Genomic DNA, 23,974 nt, shown 5'->3' with positions numbered 1-23,974 from the left:
ACCAATTACTCATTGGTGGTAGACTAAATATATTGTTTGTCTCTTAAAAAAATATTGTTTCTATTGTTTATTCGGTGTAACAGTTGAATGTTCTGCTAGATTTGTTGTCTCGGTCGATAAAGGAGCTAGAGAGAAAAAAAAAATGTGGCCCTATAAAAGAGTTTGGCCCATTTTGTTTGATGGGTTTATTTTCAATTTATGAGCTGAAACAAAGTGAAAGATATTGCGGACTGTCTTTGGAAACTCAAGCTAACTGTTTTATTTTGCTTTTCCAATTAAAGGAAAGAGAAATGTTGTAAAAGAAAAACAAATTTTGTGGATAGCTGAAAGAAAAAAAAAATTGTGGATACATTTTATTGATTGAAATATAAAATCATAAAATTTGGCAAGTCTCTAACACTAGTTATTTAATGAGCGTTCATAATTTTATAATTTTTAATAAATTTTAAGTAATAGTTCAAGGAATGTATGTTAGAAAGACTATGTTGCTAGCTAGCACTCCTCTAAAGGAAAAGCCTCCTTTGAATTGTGCGAATTCGACAATTAGCATGTTTGGAGAAAACCCCTTACCCATAAAAATCAAAATAAAAGAGCAAATATAAAAGGTAAGAATTTGAAGGGGTACACTTTTTAAGGTTTACCTTCATGATTTCACTTAAAAGTTATAAGAGTTAAACATCTTTTTTGATCCCTAAAATATATGATAATATTTGTTCTTAATCTCTCCTTTAACCAATGTTAGTTTTTGGTCCTCGTTGACATCCCTTTTACTAACTCTGATAGTATCACACATTAATGATGCCTAATCACCCAATATTATATGTTCTCATACTATAAGTGGCATCTTGAGGTGAAATGAGAAACCCGCTCTAGTGGTAGTTTGGGAAGGACAAACGTGACAATGCCATAAGTGACAAATCCAAGTATGATTGTAGGTATGATTATCAAACTCTCAAGTTAACTCGTTAATTTTTATGAGTTTACGAGTTCACTTATCTTTTGCGAGTTGACTCTTGAGTAAATTTTTTTTTTTAGTATACTCTAAACTCTAACTAAATTCGATGAACTCTCGAGTTTACTACTGAGTTAATGAGTTAACAAGTTAAAAAAATTAAACCAAAATATAAGTCATTTTTTATTATTTTTTGTTTAGCATTCAACATACCTTCATGTTATTCTCAAATACAAAATCCTCACCTTTAATAATATCAAACTCTTATTCTCTAATAACATCAAACTCTCAATGAGAATGATCTATCACTACTATAACCTCTGCAAGTTATTGTCTAGTAGTGATGTATTATTACTAGACTTGGTTATTTAAATATTTTAAACTTTATGATTTACTGTTTTGTTTTATTATATTGTTGGAATATTTAATTAGTATGTTATTTATAGATATTTTGTTATTGTTTTTATATGAAGTAGACTCTTACGAGTTTATGAGTCAAGTCTATAAAACTCTCACAAGTCTGCGTAAACTCTCGAGTTTGATAACCTTAATTGTAGGAGTATAGATACATCCTCTCGGACTTCGAGAAAAGCCAAGTATATACTTATTGTTCTTATCTTTTTGCTCCTCGTATGTTTATAATTTAAACATGTTGCCTCTATTTTTTCAACATTGTCAAATTTTGTTTTTGTTAGCTAATTTTTTTCTGAAGTTTTGTTCTCTTTTTAACTCACTAGATACTTTTATGATTTAGTTACTTGGACATTTCATTCCCTTTTTAGCTCATTACACTTGATTTTAATATTTATGTCATTTGTTTTCATATGTATGATAATAATAAAACATATTTTTTTAAAATAAATTTTTCTTGCAAACTCAATGTTCTCTGGATCCACCACTGAGCACCATCGTTAGCTGAAGAGAAAATAAAACATGGGGACTTTCATGCATGCAACTATGCTAGTGGAAAGCCATTAACCATGGTGTTCGTTACAAAGCCTATATACTTAAAAACTTTATTCATACATACTTCTTTGACGATGATGAGTGCCTCCAACTTATGTACAACCTTCAAACTTTCCATCATTGGCGTCGGTGTTGATATTGATGGGCTTTTTGTATGAACTGTTTGCAACGCTTTCTTTGTTGATTTATAAATGCTAGATCTTTTCATCATATCTCCTGTTCGATCGAAAACCTAGTTCCACTATTGGGAAAAAAAACCACCCACTTCATTTCTTTAACATGTGGTGATATTTTCCTTCAAATTTGGTAACATTAATTACAAATTTTGAATTATGCAACTAAAATTTATTTTCTTTTCTTAATATTTGTTTCAATAATTATATTTCCTTTTTTTATTACAATTTTCTATGTCGGATTTGTTTGAGCAAAATCCCTTCTGAAAATTTATTTAATTGACAACAAACAATCAAGAAGCAAATTTTAAGTCTTCTACACTTAAGATCCTCAATGGTTGATTTGCTTTGAGTCGTGACTATAAGAACAACCCTTGATCAAGAAGCATGGAAGAAAGTGAAAAGCATCAATCTCAAGTATGTCATATCCCCCAAAAACAACATCTACGCAATCAAAAATAGGTCCACCAAAAGGTAAGCATACATAAATTAATGACCATGCCTTTAGAAGATCAAAGTGCAACATATCAGAAATTGCGTATGATTAAAAGCATTATCCAAAGTGAATTCAATCAAAGATAATATTATGATAAGCTACCACTATTGGAAAAACTATGTTCCATTATGTTTTCTGATACATTTAACAATGATTTTGAACTATTTTTGAAACTAACGTCTTAAAAAATCTTTTCAATTCAAAATCATCTTAGAATGTTTATTTTAAAAAAAATTGAGGATTTTAAGATGATTTTTACAAAAATTATCTTAAAATGTAGACTTTTTAAGACGATTCTTTATAATTTTTCAGAAAATTGTCTTAAAATGTTTTTTTTTAAATTAAAAATTTTAAAATAATGATACAATCAGTTTTATGTTTTTATCAACCACTTATGAAGAAAAAACAGTGCTGAAAATCTCATAACAGAGCGACATTGAAAATTAAAACTTAAAGCAAAACCAAATAAATCAATAGGGTGAATACAACCACGTTCGAAAGTAGCAATTGACTACCAATGTATCATTTTTTCTATCCTCTTTCTATTTCTACATTCAATGCTTCTATTTAAAATTCTTGATAATTGTGTAATTGTAAGGTGACCTATCTTACTCCAAAAAAAAACTACACACACAAGTGTATGTCCAAAAACAACCAAAAAAAATTGCTCTATAAGTAGGCATTGACCGATCACAAACCTCAAATACACCTCCAATCTTTGTGCATTTGTCAATAGTTATATTGTTGACCTTGCCTGCATATTGTTTAGAAATGATTTAGTTACTTTTAGCCTTTTCATCAAGTGCTAAGTAACTGGATAGCAAATAAGAAAAGGAAAGAAAGAAGGACTTACCTTGAATTTTCAAAACAGAGTTTTGGCATCCATAAAGAAGAAAAATGAAAATGAAGATTGAAATTTACCTTGGCCGAGAAGAACCAGAAAATAGTTAATGAAATGGAGAAAAGTAAAACCAGAAAGTCATTACCACAAACCCAGAAGGACAAAGCCTAGCAGAGATACAGAGTATATATCATCAGTTTAGTGATAAAGTGATATTATTATAACCATTAATAATGTTAAAAAAAATCAATAATGTGACGTATCATCAATTAACCAATGATAGAGACTCAACAAAAATTTTAATATATAAAAAATTTAAAACAAAAAAAAAACTTGTTACCAACCCAGTCATTTTATCAAATACCTTAAACATATTTAAGCCTTTTTAAAATCTTAACTTATACTCTATACTAATTATTATTCCTTAGTACACGTTTGGGTTTGCATTCACGAAACGCAGTTTGAAGGCCCCTTCCAGATACTTAAACATGCTTAGTTCTACCTTATTTTAAAGTGAAGACACAGTCAAAGTCAAAACATAACATGTTAATTCAATTTTGTCTAACATGATATTTGAAGAACAGAAGAAAATAAAAGTATAAAAACAATCCGAACACTCTTGCAGCTCATTGGAGAAAGGCACATGAATTTTGCAAAATTCTCAAGGCTGAGAAGTCCAAAAAAACCCGTGACTTATTCTCTCCCTCTACATTCAACAACTAGTGTTTTTATCATAAAAACACTGGTTATTGATATTCAAATAACCCAACCATAAGCAACCCTATTTTTATGTTCTCCATTATATCCACACATCAAATATTCCCCTAAATGAATAGTTGGTTCGGCAACACTACGCTGACGGGTTAAGTAAGCATTAATAAAAAAGGAATGAAAAAAAAAATGCCAATACACACGTATACAATAGAAACCTAGTAGAAGAAAATTTAAAAGGAAAAAAGGAACCCCAGAGACCAAATTGTGACGATACCTCACCGATAACCAAATTCTTGGTTGTATTTACCTTAAGTCCTCAACATAAACTTTTCCACCAAACAATTGAACCAAAAGATAAATCTGTGGTAGATAATTTTCCAGGCACATTGCAATTATAAAATTCTTCCACAACAATGTTGGAACGGGGTAACCAATAAATATTTGAGACATCTACTTCTATAGTGAAAATACGGACTACAAATCAGTTACAAATGACAACAATCAAATTTGGAACATACATTTAAACTTCAAGAGACACTGATATATTCTCCTCTGTCAGATATTGAAACTGTGTGTACATCTAGTCTCAATGCATGTAAGTGTATTTCTTGTCCAAACTGATTGCCAATGACATCTTGCAGCTGTATAACTCCCAAGTCCCAACTACCTGTTAAGGTCAGACATTATCAAAAGCTTAGAACATTTCGCACGATGCATAAATTTATAAGTATATATAAGATGTTATAGCATTAGAAAACACAACATGTATTAAATATGGCAAAGAAATGGTACCGAAATCCTCTCTCGGGTATAGATGAAAAGCTTCAGAACCGCTTGGGCTTGGAATCTGCTAATGAGACTCGTATAGCTCTGCCATTCAAGTCCTGCAGCCAATATCAAATGATCAGATTTTGGTGGTTAAATACAAAATTGAAGATGGTGTCAAAGAGAACAAGGTCTGCACAATTATACATAAACACACAACAGTTTATTTATGACACACATATTTTCATTGATTGAATTCCAAAATGTAGATTTTCAAACACTGATGAAAGCATAACGGAAGATTTTTATAAAACAGCAATTATATGAAATGCTTCTTATCAATTATTTCCTGCCCAGATAACTAGGACATGTGAATTTTGAGAAAAGAACAAGTCCTGCCTCATTTACATGTGCTTACCACACCATCTAAGGACTGAATTGCACTTTTGACCTCATCAGGGCTACCGAAAGTCACGAATCCAAAGCCTCTAGATCGTCCACTTTCCCTGTCATAGATTACCCTAGCTTCCAAGACCTTCTTCCCTTGTTCACGGAACAAAGACTCAAGTGCTACATCGTCAACACCCCAAGCAAGATTACCTACATGAACACGGTTTTCACTATCTGAAGGACCACCACCTCTGGAACCGAAAGAAGAACCACCTCTAAACCGAGGAGCACTCTCATTCCGAGCAGGAGGTGGTCCAGAATTCACTCTCAATGATCTTCCATCAAGTTCCTATGAATTTACAAAAGATTAATTCCTTAGATGTGATAAACAAATATGCAAAGACAAGCATAACAGACAATGACAAACATATCAACATTTCGCATCAGATAAACTCAATCTCTGACAACCAACACTGTTAAACACTGCTAGTTGACCTTATTTTAAGTAAATTTTTACATGTATGTTTAGTTTCACGTGGAAAAGTTGACTCTGAGTCCATAATTAATTTTGAATTGAAAAATTTATAATGAGATTTACTAATTACTTGCTTTTAGAATAAAAACATTCAACCATAAATCCCGTCACTTCAAAATCAATTTTGTTAATTTTCATGTAAAACACTAGATTTTTAAAAACATACCCAATACTTATTGTTATACTTCACAATCAATTATCCAAAAAACACGTTCAAAACATAACTCCCACACACAACTCAATTTAACCAACCCAAATCCTTTCAACATCAACAATTCCAAAAAAAATATTAAAAAAAAAACGAACCCTAAACGGAAAACTAGAATTTTAAACAAAACCAAATTACAATAAACTCACATAGCCATTGAACTGCTTAGCAGCCGCTTCAGCTTCCTCAACGGAAGACATGGTCACAAACCCAAACCCCCTGCTCCTCCCAGTAGTCTTATCATAAATAACCTGCAAAAGACAACAAAACCAAATCACGACCCATTTCAATTCCCCCCATATGGTACCCAAAAAATCCATCAAAAACCAAACTTGCAAACAAAAACAGAAACATCACCTCAACCACCTCCACATTCCCCGCACTCTCGAAGAGCTCCGCGAGCCGCGCACTGTCGACACTGAAGGGGAGATTCCCGACAAAGAGCTTAAGGTCGCGGGAGAAGCTGGGGCCGTCTCCGTCGCCGAAGGTGTCCTCCTCCTGCTCCAACACAGAGACATGGGGAACGAAGCGAGACGACAGCGACAACGGCGACGACGACGACAGCGTTGTTTTGAGGAAAACGGCGGAAATGGAAATGGGTTTGGAGTTAGGGGTGAGGGAGAGGGACGAGGAGAAGCATTGGGGAGAACAGAGAGGTTGTCGAGTTCGGAGAGTGAGGGTTGGGAGTGCGAGAGAAGCTGCGGAGGTAGACATGGTTTGGTTTTGGGAGGATAAGGGATAAGGTTTGAGAACAAAGGGAAGTAGAAGTAGGGTTTATGGAAGAAGAGGGGATTCAGAGTGAGTGTGCACTGTCATATTTATGCACAAGAAAGGAGGGGTGAGAATGAATCAGAGAATCAGAATGCATATCGATAAGGTAAGCTAGACTCATCTATTTACTAACTTATCCTTCCTATGTCAGATATTTTGTTTCTTCAATATAAATAAAGAAAAAATTACCTGAATACATTTTACTTTAACAAAAAAAAAAAAAAACCATCAATTTTATATTTTCTAAATAAGCACACCTTCATTTTGCGAGTTATGTATCATATATCTGCCCATAAGTCGTTAGTTGTAATAATATTAGATTCGATTCTCTTTTATAGATAAAAAAATATGATTAAAAAAATTCTACTTAAAAATAATCCATCAGAGATTTTTGATGGAGATTAAAAAAGTGTAATCATGTCCCTTGAAAAAATAGTATGTTGACAATGGTTTAATCATAATTTTTTTCTTGTTACTTTCTTATTATCGTGGTTTTTTTTTTTCGTTTATGTAACTTCTGTTATTAGATGTTAAATCAACACGGATGAATTGAAATTACACAGTTAGTAAAGATCAAATTCGTAAACAAAAACAAAACGACAAAATTTGTAAAATGAGAAGATAGAGATCAAAAGTATAATTTAGCATTTATTTTTTAAAATAATAATATTAATTAGACTTTTCAATTATAGGTTTTATTTATTTATTTAGACTCCTGGGGCTTTTTTCTTCAAAGAATAAATTTAACGGAATGGTTTTTTTTCAGTTACGAATTTGAATATTCGATCTCTTCTTTTTATGTGCAGGGATATTTTTGGCAGCAAAATGTTTGTACACGTGGCCATGGTGACGTTCAGATATTTTATCAGTGGGTGAAATCTACGCAGATATTTACACTTAATGGGCTTGGGTGAAAACTGAGGAGAATAGTGGCACACGGCGTGGCCCAAGTCCAAGTAATTGATCCAACATCCAAGTGGAAGTGGGAATTGGGCAAGTGTGATTTGTTGTTTTTGTTTGTTTCTTCCAAGTAGGACCAAACCAAAGTTGGATTTCTTCTTTTTGGTCTTGCATGGTCACAAAATCATTTTGTGCAAACATAACCTGGACCCCATGTGGCTTTGTCCCATACTCACTATGGTCCTTTCAAGAATTATTAAATTTTAACTTCACCCTAAGTTGGGTGTTCTTGACTTAATTCTTTGGTCTCATACGGAGCAAGATAACTCAATGGAGCTACTTGCATCCCCAACTTGTTGTCATGCTTCCCAGCCTATAAAACCAACAGAATATTACCTATATTACAATTTTAAAAAAGCTTATCTCAATATTTAGCATCTAACTAAAAGGTATTACCTTTTGTCATGACTCCATGCTTAAGTCGAAAATTAAATCTGAGTCTTTGATTAAAATATGCAAGTGTCTTATAAGTAATATTGTATAATATCAAATTACAATAAACAGACTTTTTAACTTTTATATATGCATAAAGAAATAAATTATCAAGTGTTAATTTACTAGGATTCACTTAGGGGTGAAGGAGTTTTAATAATTTGTACCAAATTTAAGTTTAATCTATGTTGTTGTTATTGTATAAAAATTTACATAATTATTAGTAACTTGTGTTTGTTAACCAAATGGTTCAGAATTTAAATTTTGATCGATTCTTGGATATCAAATAAATTATATTCAAAGATAAATATTTATCTTGTGTGTTTACGGTCTTCGACAAATTTTATACCAATACTATCATGAGGAAAAAAATTGCTGAAAAAATATAAGAATAAAACAAAATAATTTAAAGGAAAGTATAATTTGCCCCAAATAATAACAATAGGGTGCAAATTAAGTACTATTAAATAAAGAAGCTCAATAATTGTACCTTCAAATTCATAAAAAATATTATCATCTCATTGAAGAAAGATTCCCCCAATATATTATTTTACGTTTTATAAGATAGATTATGCATGTGAAGAATTGCTTAGTAACCTTATAACTACCTTTTTTTAATCATCATATATTGTAAACAGCAGGTGCTTCAATCATTAAGTTGACTTTAACTGATGCCTGCCATCTATATATGCATAATTAGCCCATATATAGAGTGTGGGAAGGAAAGATCATGAACCCCTTTTCCAATCATGAACATGAAGCTGAAGAACTTATGATTCAAGCTCCTTGTGAACTCATCTCATTCCACTTAATTTAACATAACTAAAGATATGTTTGGTATAAGAAATGAAAAGAATATGAAAGTAAAAAAAAAAAATTGAATTAAAGTAATCAAATTATTTTTTAAAATTTTCATCTTAAATACACTTAAGATGAAAGCAATCAAACATTATCTAAGGGCTAGATGTTTCTAGAATTCTATTTAAAACACTTTGAGTATCCTCACAATAGTACACTAACATGTCATTTGCGGTCCCTCTATTAGGTTATCCTAGACTATCGCTTGTCCATGATCTTGATCAATTTTTATGTGACATATGTTTAAATTTTTTAATTTAAAGGAAAAAATTCATAACACTTAATTACGTATAGTAACAAGTAAAGATTAATAGGAACTGTGAAGTAGATAATAATCTAGGATCACTTAGTAAAATCAAACGATTAAGTGCATTTCTGTTTTGACTTTGAGATAGAGAATTTTTATTGCTGCTAGAAAGTCCAAATGAAAAGAAATTAACAAGACAAAAACTCCAGCACAGATACCTAATGACCACCCCATATATAACCTATGTTGCTAAATTTGGGTTATTTTAATTTGGAACTTACATAGAATCATGTACTGTTACCTTAATACCGTATGTACATACTTGCGACTTATATTATTAAGTAATAATTTTAATTTTTTATACTTATTTTTTATATATTTTTTCTATCTTTCTCTTCCTTTGCTTTTTTTTTTTTTTTTTATCGGCCTCTTTCTTCCTTTGTAATCATATCAACCAGGGCTAATCCGACATTAGATGAGATCTAAAATAAATTTAATAGAAAAATTTATTAGTTTAAATAAAGGTTATATGTTGAGCCTTCTTTGTCAATATATGTAATTTTTGTGCACATATAAGACTTTTTTGTTTTATAAAATCTAAGAACAAATAAAATTTCTGTGAGTTTTAGTTTTGTTGCTTTACCTTTGAACAAATTCTAATATCATATGATATATTTATCATTTTCTCACTTTTTTCTTCTTATTTCCCCCTTCTCCAGGTAGGCAGATATCCTTAAGAGTTAAGAGGAAGGTTAAATTATGTTTCATCAAATAAGCCTATACAAGTTTCGTATTCAGACCCCTGTGCATGTCCATCTAAAGGAAATACGGGCAATTGCCAAATATATATTTGATGAAAGTGCTACGTCATCTAAAATTAAGATAAGCGTTAAAAGATAGTGACATAATTTTAATTCTATATCTCGCCGGAAACTATAGATTGACAAATGAGTAGTAAATATAATAGGCTTTGGAAATCCTATGGTATACAATATATATATATATATATATATATATATATATATATATATATATATTATTTTATCATGTATACTATGATGACAAAATAAAAATATTATTCAACTTGTTCAGGATTTTATGGTTGGATATTAGTTGACTTTTCACAAACCTTCGTTTAGTATATATAATTTAGATATTTAGATACCTAATCTATATATAGAGATATTTTCTGTTGGGAAAATAGTAGGGAACTAAAATCCTAAGAAAATCTCCATCAATAAGCTACAATAATAAACTACAGAAGTAAACTTACCACATCTAATATTCCAAGATTCTAAATTACCACTTATAATTAAGTTGTTTAACCTACTTATACTTAGTGCATGTTTTATTTTCAAGTAAAAAAATATTTTTGAGGCATAAATAATTTTATCAAAAGATCATGATCTTTACTTTTATTTTTATCCATTAAATTTACATTAAAATACACATAATATTTTTAACTTCAAGCACATGTCCTTACTCACTGTGAAACTTCTTCACATCAGATACATTTGTCACTTCAACACCTATAATATACCTACAGTGAACCGGTGAACAGATTGATGATATAAACCAGGCATTGCCATATTATCCACTCCTGTATGAACTTCAACCTAAATTGTCAGCATACGATTACAATAAAAATGCTTTAGAATCATGACCACACTCATGAATCATAAACCAAAGCTACTTAGATTAGACATAATTATATTTCCAAAACTGTGGTAATGTCGACAAAAGGGACGGGGTCTTATTAATTAAAATTATTTGAGCTAGGTGCAGCAAATATATGTGTACATCTAATTAAGTACAAGCATATAAATGTATATTAAAATTAAAATATGTTGGAAATTAACAACAATTAATAAACTATATGGTATTTTTTGTAACCAATAATAAGTTTTGATTATTAGAAATAAAAATATAATTAATTAAGTATAGTTTAATTAGTCATTTGATTTTTATAGTTGTATAAACTTTATCTTTTAATTCTTACACTTAAAAGTTATTTGTTTTAGTCCTTATACAAGTACTTTCAATTTTATTTTAGTCCTATTCTTTTAAAAAACTTAACATTGTATATCAATCTCATTTGTTAAAAAAAGCTTAACACTATATATTAATGGGTGCTAATCTGGTAGTAACATGTACATGTGTTACACTTTTAGTACTATACTTTCACCAATTTTACACTTTGGTCTCTATAGTTCATAAATTTTACCTTTTAATTCCTACACTTCAAAACCACCTCTTTTAGTGTTTATACAAACACTTTTTGTTCTATTTTGATTGTTACCATTAAAAAACTTATAACATAGTCAACAATGGATTACGTGACATTGACATGTGTTGTATCGTAAGACTACTCGTTTTAGTCTCTATATAAGCAATTTTTTTATGTTTTAGTTCCTATTAACACTTAATTCTCATTGACCCTAAGTCAAATAGTTTTTGAGGTTGCAAAATTTAGAAGTGTTTTTTTGGACAAGACGAGCTAGCTTGTGAGGGACAATTTGTGTTGACACTTCTTGCAAGGATGATGATTGTTGCACAATACACTTAGAAACATGAAAGTTGCTATAAAGTGTAAAGTGTAACACATGTCAACAACATGTTAGTGTCAAATTAGTGCCATATTAGTACCCATTAATGACATTAATTATTTTTAAATGTCGGGGACCAAAATGAGATTTTTAAAAGTAAAACTTGGACCAAGTCAATAATTAAATCTTAAGTAAGTTACAAGTGTTAATATAATATAATAAATATTAAAATAAAGAACAAGATGCATGTAATATATTTTAGATTTAATTACACTTTTAGTTCCTTGGGTATTATTGTACAATTTTTGTCCCATAAGCATCCATGGTGCAAATTAGGTTTTTACAGGTATCGTAATATAACAATTTTTATTCCTCTATCAGTCTTTCGTTAAATATTTAATAAAATTTTCTGGCATAACACAATATGATGGCGTGTCGATGACGTGACAGTTGACATGTTTCTTAGCATGTATGCTAACGTATTTTAACTACATTTTTATCCTTTTGGTATTACAATCATAACATCCCCGATTTTGGATAATAGAAATAATGCTATAATAAATGCATGGTTTAAGATGTTGTCGGGTGTTATTACTACTATTTTCCCTTTTGTTAAGATTTTTAGGAAGATATTAGGACACCAATAAGATGCTGAGGTCGAAGACGGGTTGAAGCCCACCAACCCTCCACATATACTCATAGTATAAATAAAAAGGGAAGGAAGAGAAAAAGGAGGGGAAGAAAAGAAGAGGTGTGGAGCAAAGAACGGAGATCCATCCCCTAAAGCTTAGAAGAGGTGTGGAGCAAACAATCCTTAGTGGTTTCTCTCCTGGGAAGAACATAAAATAACAAGCAACATAACCTCATTAAAACAAAATTATCATCTTATAAATGATCATAACCATTACAAAATCATTAAAAAGAGCAGAATTTGAGAATCAAAATTAACAACAACAAAAAAAGAAATTCAAATTCATCTCAACACATACACTTAGTGCTACCACCACTCTGGCACCACCACATGTAACAACACAAGGCACCTCTTTGCCTCTTCAAATATTCACTCATCCCAATAGATTCAAGGGACAAAAAATTTATAATCAAACATATCCTTATTTTTTATTAGATTTTGAGGAGAAAATAAAATAAATAATGCAGTTATTATAATTTCTCATGTTGTCAAGGAATAGAAAAACAAGAACAACAAAAGTTAGTATAGAATAAGTAAACGATAAATTTTTTATTCACTGTTTTCCTTATTATTGTTTTGAATATATATAAAATTCATTAAATGTGAATATATTATAATGTTTCTTATATTCTTTATTTAATTTAACTGTTGAATATAATCAAAAGTTTTACCTGCTTATTACAATACAAATATAAGTCATAGTTATCTTAATATGATTGATTATTTTTTAAAAAAAAAGTATTTTTACTAATAGGCCTTATATATATATTTGCGTGTTGTTAATTTCATGATTACATTTATCTTTACTTGTTCCCATAACCCCATTTAAATATTTCAAGATCAAATAGTAAAAAACATAAATCTTGATTATCTTTGACCCTTATTAATTATAAAAATATAGGAACTTAATTAAAATTAGGTAATCTATTGCTAGAAGATTCCGCGTCACTTGTATAATTATAGTTGTTTTATCTTTTTCTGAATATATATATATATATATATATATATATATATATATATATATATATATATATATATATATATATATATATATATATTTGGATAAATAATTTATAGTGTGATGCTGCAATGTTATGTCTAACTATTTGATAATTTTATTTTTTTTAAAAGTTAAAATATAGCTTTGGTTCCTTATTTTGCCAAATTCATAATTTGGTCTCTTTATTTTAAAATTTAAATATTTGGTCCCTTATTTTAAAATATCTAAAATTCTGATCTAATTCTTAATTTTGCTTACATTTATTTTTTATTTCTTAGATTTTTATTTTTTTATCCATAGAAATAAAAGATATGTATAAGAGAATTTATGACTCACACATCTTGATAAACTAAAGGTGGCATTTTTCTCTTAGTTTAGCATGATTTATTTTATATTCAATATCAAAATTCAAATCTTGAACTATTATATCAAATAAAATAATATAAGTTATTATCACTTGTATCAATTAATATTGATTGTATTTAAACATTCACAATCATTGAAATTCAATTAAAAAAATACAAGATTTATTAAATCAAATAAATTGACAAAAAAAAAGGTGAGTGATTTGAGATAGTCTATTTTTCTAACTACTTGTTAAATTAAATTAAGTTTTTGCAAAAAAAATACACATTTTATTTAAACACTTGTTACGATGGAGTGAATTCCTTCACAAACACACACTAACAAATAATAACAAAAGTTACCGAGATTTAAATAGAAAGTAACCAATAGCTAAACTTTGGAAGGGGTTTGTGGTACCCTTGTACCCATTTTTAATATATATTTGCTTTGCCGATTTTTTTTTTAAACAAATAATAACAAAAACACGTTTTGACCTTTTTAAAGTCTAATCAATATTCAGCTTTACAAAATCTATCCTCACTTTTCCTGCACGTTGCCGATACTGAACGGAAATGATACAATTAGTTTATGTGCGTTCATTTTAATTTTTACACTCGTCCCGTCATCCTTTTTTTTACCACAACATTATTTATTCTTAATTTATTTAAATTAGGACCAAAAGAGAAAAAGGAAAAATATAATAAAAGAGATACATTATTTAGACGAGTAGAAAAAATACAAAAATACTTACTTATTTAAATGAAAAAAATAAAATAGTGAAAATAAATAAATTTAATACATAAAAATATTTTTATATTAATTAAAAAATAATTTTTAATCCACCATTTTTAACATAAAATTATTTATTATTTTAATAAAAATGAATTAATGAAAAAATCATTTGATTTTTAAGAAATTAATACATAAATAAAAAAGAGGGATCATTTCCTGTATTTCATAACAATTTGGAAGAATAATTTTTTGTAAGTTACTTAGAAAACAACTTATTCCTTTCTTATTTTTCTTCTTAAATAAATAATGAAAATTAGTTTTTATTACATTCTTTATTTTTATTTATTCAACTCTATTTCTAGACTGAAAAAACATAAAGTTAGGATATATACACCTTTAAGAAAACAAAATATTAACTTTCAATATATATGTTATCCCATTATGGTCCAATGATGGTTGGAAAAGAAAAACCTAGCTAAAATATATAGTCAAATCTAACATGAAAACATCAAATCTATAAATATTTTATTTTATCAACAAAAGAAAAATATAATATCTACAAGATAAGAAAACTACTAGCAAACAAGATAACTGGTTAATGTGGCCGTCAAGGCGTGAAGATTGTCAGCATCAGCCACGAGAGAAATCATGAACAAAGCCATAAAAAATACGGGAAGAAAAGTAATTTAAAGCGGTAAAGAGAAAGAAAGGTCCTTAGATTGCATGAAAAAAAACCCCTACTGACGTTAACGTAGAAAGATTTGGATCAGTATATAGGACTATAGGAGTGTATAGTTTAAAAAGATAAAGGGAAGGATAAGTGATATTTATTTAATTATAAGAGTGTTGCACATTCCAATTAATTACAATGTTTTCACGTGCCCACAGAGGTAAAATAGTTAGTGAAGAGGGAGAAAAGTCATAGATGATAAAATAAAACGTGTGTACAATGAGTAGTGTAAAGAATAGGGTGTAAAAAATTTGTTATCAATTTAAAATTACTCAATAGGAGAAACCAAGTAGATAAAAAGCAAGAATGAGCCAATCCATTTTACTAGAAAAATTAACCCAAATTGGCACAGTGGTTAATTATGAATAAGCCATAAGGTAAGAACTTCTATCTTTTCGACGTGGATTCATTTTTCACAAAATCATTTTTTCTCATTTGATAGACAAGCTTTTCTAAGAAAATCTCGGACCAAACAGCAAAGGGCTATTTGAATAGTTACAGTGAATTGAAATTTCTTGCGATTCAATAATCCTCTAAATCCTTTAAATAAACATTTACTGACAATTTCATATCTCAACATGTTATTGGTATCCTATCTGATAATATTAAAAGTGTCTTTTAGTTGTACCACTTAATGACAAAATATTTTATATGAATAAAAATCATCACTAAAATTTGTGTGATGATAGTATTGATAAGAAAAAAAATTCATCAACAAATTTCATCACTAATTCATGGAAAATTATAACTGTCCATCCCGTTTTGAGGTTGGGGTTGAGAGAGAAAATGATAAAAATATAATATGTGATGGAATGAAAAATATAAAGAGGGTTAAAGAAAATAATGGAATGTAACTAAATTATAAGAGAATAGGATAGGATGTATAAATATCATTACCTAATAATTCACTAATATTTTGTTGTGTGTGGATCAGGAGAAGAAGAAAAAACACAGCTTTAGCAGAAAATCACTTATACCTGCTCTTTGAAGTACTAGACAGGAAAAAAAAAATTCATCTACGAGAATAAGGCGTGTACAGTATACATATGTAGGTTTTTTCTTTTTCTTTTTCCCATCTACAGTTTGGTATTACTGTAGGGCTCCACACGAGTTTCATTCAATGATGCACATACCCTTTTTTACAGAGACACGTGCCAATTCACGAGTTGGCCCAACTAGTTTTGGATAAGATGCGTTGAACGAAGTCACCCTTAAAGCACTGATCAAAATTATTTTATCATTTAATTTTCTTACAAAAAATAAGATGTTTGTTTTTAATCGCAGATAGTTTAATTATGTATATTTCTTGGCCACAGATCGAATTCACAGTGGCCCAAAATATCAATCTAGGTCATGTAAACAAATACACACGCGCACATATACTAAATTCTTGGCAACATGGTGATTTGGACCATGCTGGTTACACATGGATCCGTGTTGTTAACCCCTTTCAGTGATAAAGATGAATCGTTCTGGAAGTAACCCAATGGGTTATCGCGGTGTAAAATCAGTTATTTAGTGTGAGAATTATTTATTTAATGAGTAAATATGTGTTTTAATATGTGTAAAAAGAAAATTGAACCAACGATCATAATATAATGTATTACGAGTAAAATTAATCTCTAATTTAATGATAAAGAGTTATTCATGATTTCAGACTTAAAAACAAAAATAGATATCAGAGTATATGATTTTGTGGCTTCAATTGAAAAAACAAGTAAAATTATTTGATTTATGAGTGGAAGACTGTGCATTACACTTAGTAAGCTAAGTTCAATGAGCATATGGCGTGGATCATATGCAATTATGCGATGCACTGAATGACTAACCAACAGGATATAGATGAGAGAGATTGAACCGTCCATGCATTGGGAGCTAATTTGTTAACCTAAAATACCAAAACGTGAGTACTTAGTACTTACTAAACCAAGCAAAATATTGAAAGCAAGTCAAAAGATGGAAGAATTTGAGAAGTCGTTTCACACCATGAGAACAATAGAAAGAAGATATATGAAATGAGTGAACAATTTTGTTCGAGAGTTGAAGAAATAAGTATTGGCTATTGCATATTATGGTATATTGTTGTGTGATGAAAATTAAAATATAAAATTATAATTTTTTTAAAAGACATTATCACTTGTTCCTTTAGCTGATGTATGCTAATGCTAGCTAGCCAAATCCTTAATTAATCGTTTCTCTCTTCTCCCTCCCTCCCATCTCTATGAATAGTAATAGAAAATGTATTAATATTTCTCTTAATTTTTCTATTATGATATTTTCTTTTTTACTTACAGTCAAAATTAAATTAAAGCACGTAAAAGTAAAAAAAAAAAAATCTTAAAAAGTTCATATTTGATATTTCTCTTTATACTCATATATTTTCTTACTTGACGCAAGTTTAATAGTAGTTTTGAATTCAAGTTCTAAATATTAAGAGAAACTCTTTATTGCATTCTATCTGATTTGATCATCATTACCTCCCTGCATAGGATATATCTATAGTTTCTTTTAAAGAACTCGTCAAATTTCACAAACTCAACGAAGGAATATGCTATTTGACACAAAAATTATGATAGTCACAAAAATGATGCGGCATTTCAAAAGCAATTGTTTTAATCAATATGATCAATAATCCTCATCGTAGTCACGAATATTGATTTTCATTCTCGGTTTGTCCTGTAGAATGTTTCGTGAATATAGTGATAGCAAACCTAAAGCCAACAAAAAAAAAAATAGACCATGAAATTCGAACGAAATCATATCAAAGGTCCAATGTCAAGATTGCGTGGCGAATTTGTTGTTATGGAAAACATGACTCTTGACCTCATCAGTAAAAATCTTTGGAGAAACTATTTTACAATTTAATGTTGACATTACATTAATTTATGTAAAAGATTTATAATGAAAGAAGTCTTAAGATAAATAACTTGTGTTGATAAAAAAAAAAGATAAATAACTTGTGATGGGACACATTGGTTTAGTAGTTAACATACTGATAGTCTCCATAGTCAACACTTTTAAGAAAGCAATATTGTTGATATACACATTTTGTGTTTTTTATTTGGCCATATAGGTAGAACTATTTTGGTTGTGGAAATAGCAGTCACTCATTGAAGTCATTTTAATTTTTTTTTCAGGACTAAGTCATTTGTAATTAAATACAACACTTTGCAAATCTCTAATATCGTTCTTCAGCTTTTACAGATAAAAAATTACAAGACTTTACAAAAGATTTTTGCTATATTCTAATCTAGATTAGAATAGGAAACATGTTCATATTTTTGTTAAAGAAATTTTATTTGTTTGTTGACTAGAGCATTATATAAGATGTTATCTCCAATCAATTTGAGTTCAATATGAAGAGCATTGAATTAGATAACGTACGTATATATATATATATATATACACACACACACACTAAAGGGCAAGCCAATGCTAGCTAGTAGCAACCATGATTTTAACTAGATTGGCACCAAAGTTGCTACTAACCTCTGAGCGCAAAACAAGCCAGAAAATATCATCATTAACAAAATAAAAAACTAACAACAATAGTATGGGGGGCTAAACCAAATCCATGCATAAACAAACTATGTGAATCTATAGTCTGGCAATTAATATCTATTCCTATGGAATTCAGTAGTGATAAAAATAGGGAGAGAATTCAACCAGGAGAACTCGCAAAGAGAGTGGGCACGGGAGGCAAGCGTATCTGCAAAGCGTTGCCTTCTTTAAAAATATGCCCAACAAAAAAAAACATAGTCTTTGTAGCATTTATAGAAAAATATAATGTTCTTCATATTAAACTCAAATTGAATTGAGATAACATCTTATTTAATGCTATTCATATTAAAGATGATCCTAGTTAACAAACAATTAAAATTTGTATAACCAAAATATGAATATGTTTCCTATTCTAAGAGTAATTCCATACATGATAAGAAAGATATAAAGGAAAAAGACAAAAAAGTCAAAAACTGAAATAATCAATTCAATTTAAATTATAAAAGTTTCAATTGAATTATTTTAGATTTGATATTATTTCAAATTGGTGCAAATCAAACACCAAGTTTTTTTTTATCATTTAAATGAATGGCTTTTCACTTCAAAAGTTTTATGTGGTGGACCATAACCTAAAAAGATTTCTAAAAATCTTTATCCAATGAATTGTCTACTGTTAATGGATATGATGACAAGAAAATCACACTTGTTCATTTTCTTTATCGAACCAGAGAAATTACTTTTCTTATTAAGAAGACCTTAGCTTTGATTAATTTATAGTATAAAAAAACTTTAAACTAATACTCTTTATAAATTAAACTCGTTTCTAAAAATTAATTAAGATATACTGATAGTTTAAATGTTTTTATACTTAATTGTTGATTATCATAAATAGTACATGAATTGTTTTTAAATCTTTGAACATTTTATATATATATCTTTGATTTTTATAAATAAGTAAAAACTCCTTTAATTACTAAATACGAAACTGTCTTTCGCAAGTACAGTTTTCCATATTGCTGCTAAGAAAGAGTTAATTCTTAAGGGGAAAAAAAAAATATCGTGATTAGGACGCTCAACCCTCTCAATATCTAAGTTACAAAACTCTAGTGACTGTGTTTTAATACTTTCAACGACGGGGGAACAACAATAAATGCTCTCATTTTTATTTACTCTAATGAAGTATTCATGCATAATAAACAAATGAGTACAAGCAAGGCGGATCATGAAATGCAATGTGTGTGTAAGTTTTGTGCAAGGTTCCTCCAAAATCAAGTTACTTGTGATATCACGTTGGATTAAATGTGACATATAAGTTAATCACGTGTCATTTGACATGACATCATATTTTAATTAAATTAGAACGAAAAAAATTAAAGATTAAGATTCCTTATATGAAAATGTTATCGTTTGAGAATATAAGGAAGCTTCTGTCTTACGTGTCTTCTTCCCACACTGGTTAGTGATCGCGATAGAAAAGAGCAGTACGACAGTCTAAGATTCACAGTGGTACACCTCCGTATAGTGTTGGGTTAGCTTCGTTGAGGGGTGTTTGTGCATGTCAAATGTCTTCCAATCCAGAGAAGAGAATGACATGCATGATAACTTCTTCTTCATCACTTGGGTCCCTTTCTGTTAGTCGTTGGTGTGACAAGCGATGATTCAACTAACATCTTGAACCAAGAAGCATCTAGACAAGATATTTTGGCGATGTACTGCGTGGAATGTAAGAAAATTCTACTTTTGACATAGTTGGTTTTTGCTATATTTTTGTTTCTATTGTATTCTATTTTAGGGTTCTTAGTGACTATTGTATAATGTGCAAAAAGATAGGAGGTATAAATTTTGGGTCTTGGATGATGATTTGGCAAAGCATTTAAACCAAGGTTCTCATTGCAGTGATTTGAATTTTCTGGTTTCTCTCCAAAGCTAGTTCCTTTATCCAAAAGGGGTTTCTAAAATGCCAATGTTTAAGCCTCCTTGTAAGAGGGATGGTGTCGAAGGACAAATTCTAGATCTAGACACGATGGCAAAAGATGGGGTTTTGGGTGGTGGTGTTGATTCTGGGGTTGGTGAAAAACTGGATCTTGCAAAAATGATTGAAGAGTTAGACTTGGGTGAAGTTTCCTCTGTGTTCATTTGCTCAGTTTCCCTTGAGCCAATATAAGACCCTGTGACCCTTTGCACTGGCCAGACCTATGAGAGGTGCAACATCCTCAAATGGATCAGTTTGGGCCACTTCACTTGCCCCACCACAATGCAAGAGCTTTGGGATGATTCCCTCACTTCCAACACCACCCTCCACCGTTTGATATCCACTTGGATTTCTCATAAGTAACCTCTTTCTCCCTCCCTCTTAATCTTAATTAATATTTTTATTCTAAATAATATTTGCCAATTATTTTTTTAAAAATAAAAAATTTATTTCCTACGTGAAATCCCAGCTCAGACATAGAATACATGTGACATCATAGGTAGCTTGTCGAGTTAACGGTCATATCACCCATTAACGGATTACTTCTAACAACAGAAACCTCGCACAAATATTTATTAGAGACAAAATGTAAAGTTCGAATATATATCAGAGATCAAAAACATATTTAAACCATATTATATATATATATATATATATATATATATATATATATATATATATATATATATATATATATATATATATATATATATATATATATATATGACCAATAAATTATTCTTAAATACTTTGTCTGCAAAAGTATATAAGTAAAATATATCAACATTAATCTGAACATAAAATTATACAATTAGGCATTTTGCTTTAAAAGTTGATGGACCCGTGGGTACGAATGAAGTATATGTGAAGAGTTTAATTGTATTTTGTTTTAATAACAATATATACTTAATGTTAAATAAAAAAAATAGATGCATGAATAATATAATTAAAAATAATAAATTATTGACAAATATTGAATGAAAAAATAGGTGATGTATTCACAATATTTTTTTTTACATCATCATCTAATTACAACTTATCATGTATAATAAATTTGTTGACTTTTACTAGGGGTGTTACAATACTAACAAAAACTCAACCCGACTCACTTAATAAAGAGGTCAAGTTCGTGAGATTAACTCACTTAACCCACTTTAAAAATATAATAGAGTAAGTTGGATAACTACAATTTCATCGTGACATCTTAGAATTTGGATGATAAAATTTATAATTAAATATTCTAGTTGTTTAGGACTTAGTAATTTCAATGATCTATGTTGGCTTTAACAATTTGATATTTTTAATTTTAGCCTTTAATGTTGTAGAATTATGACTAATGTTTAGATGATTGGATTTTATGTTATGGTTTGTTAAGGCTTTTGAATGATATTTGTGTATTTGAAACATTTGAATGGTTACTTTAACGATAATACTAGATGCTTTAATGGTTATAGGAAACATTTGTCTATTAGTTGTATTTGTATTTCCATCATTTGAATGCTTTTGATGAAAAAAATGTCACTTATATTTTTTAAAAGACAAAATGTTGTTAATTTTTTAATTTTATTTTTCTCAATTTGGTTAGTTAACCCACCTAACCCATCAACCCGTGGTGGGCTAGGTTGGGTTGGTATTTTCTTGACTCACTTAAAGGAGAGTTCGACTGGCTCAACCCGTTTAATTGTCAATCCACGTGGGTCAGGCTGACCCATTTTTATAGTATTAAATTTTACAATAATTACCTTAAAAGTCATAACAACACTAATTTGTGATTGATTGATAGTGTATAATAGTTTTACACTATCAATGTATTACCATTAATCTCAAATTGAATTATTACTAAATTAAAATTAATTAACAATAAAAAGATGCAAACATAAGAAAATTAAATATTTATAATTAACTAAATATGTTGATAATGAAAAAGAAAATAAAATATAAGTTTGTAAAAAAGTTTACACTTCATGCAATTTGTGAAGTGTACTTTTCATATCATAAAAATTAGAAGTTTATTTGGCTTAAAACATAAAGTTATAAGCACATTGTTGTTACTAAAGCTGAATATAGTAGTATGATAAGAAACTATGCATGATATGAAGAAGCACCAAAAGATGCAAGACTAAACAGAGAATGGGACACAAATGTTTGTACTAATATGAAGCATATACACCTCAACAACAAGCTCAGAAATAAAGTCGCAAGTATTTGAAAACATAAATTGCGTAGATCATCAAGTCTTGATGAAAACAAAGCAACCAAAAGCAAGGAGGATTGTTGCACAAGCAATGCAACCACCAGAATTAATCTTAAGAAGCATCATGTAGTAATCAGTCTTCATAAGCAACATTTATGACAAGGACCAAAGGTTGTCATAAGGTAAGCCACTAAAAAGCTAAGAAGCATCAACTGTCACAATTTCAAATTCAAATTTTGCAAGTTGTACACGTGAAAAGGAAGTAGAAGTCAAAATGGAAAAAGTTCAAAAATAGCACATTAGATAAAGAAAACAATAAAAAAAATCCAGTTGTGTGAAAATGACACCTTACACATGATTTGATTGGTTTTCAACACTCTACAACCGTCATAAACAATTTACCTTAAGGCTTATGAAAGGACTCTTACTCTAAGGAATCAATTTCAAGGAAGGAAAACAATAAAGAAAGGGTAAGGTTAGAAATATTGAGTTGTTCAAAGGGAAAATCTAGTTTTTGATATAGAATCTTCCTTAGCTAAAATACCATAGGATTAGAGTCAACTTTATATTCATCTTGAAAAGTGTGTATAAACATCCAAACTCTGTGTAATCTTATTGAAGTGAAAATCCAAAGGGTAGCATTTGAGTTTGTCCAAACAAAATCCTATGAGTAGGAAACTAGAAGAGTAATCGGGGGACTATTGCTTCTAAAATGGGTTTTTGTGTATAAAAAGTTTATTGTGTGAGTTTACAACGAGGTTGTTGTTCGGTTAAGCTTGAAGAGGCATGTGAAATAATACTTTGGTTAAGTGTGACCCATAGAGGTGAGAAAATTGACTAAAACCAATAGAGACTAGAATACTGAGGTGAAAAGCCTACAAAGGCTAAGAATGTTGAGGTATACATGCAAAGATAAGAATATTGTCCTAGAAAGGAAAGAATACTTAGTGTAAAC

The 23,974-nt window shown here is 29.6% G+C and overlaps 1 protein-coding gene across 1 annotated transcript; it reads right to left on the bottom strand.

The window, feature by feature from the left end:
* Positions 1–4,534: 4,534 nt before the first annotated feature.
* On the bottom strand, positions 4,535–6,833 carry LOC100812934 (ribonucleoprotein At2g37220, chloroplastic-like). Its single transcript, NM_001254017.2, has 5 exons — positions 6,398–6,833; positions 6,190–6,291; positions 5,326–5,646; positions 4,935–5,026; positions 4,535–4,809 (listed from the first exon to the last, which is right to left on the bottom strand). The coding sequence occupies exons 1-4, from the start codon at positions 6,752–6,754 to the stop codon at positions 4,967–4,969; spliced, it is 840 nt and encodes a 279-aa protein (NP_001240946.1). The 5' UTR covers positions 6,755–6,833; the 3' UTR covers positions 4,535–4,809; positions 4,935–4,966.
* Positions 6,834–23,974: the final 17,141 nt, after the last annotated feature.

The sequence above is a fragment of the Glycine max genome, chromosome 13 (genome assembly GCF_000004515.6).
Source record: "Glycine max cultivar Williams 82 chromosome 13, Glycine_max_v4.0, whole genome shotgun sequence".
In the NCBI taxonomy this organism is placed as follows: Eukaryota; Viridiplantae; Streptophyta; class Magnoliopsida; order Fabales; family Fabaceae; genus Glycine; species Glycine max.
Note: the sequence above shows the minus strand (reverse complement) of the source record. Positions and strands in the feature narration are given on the sequence as shown.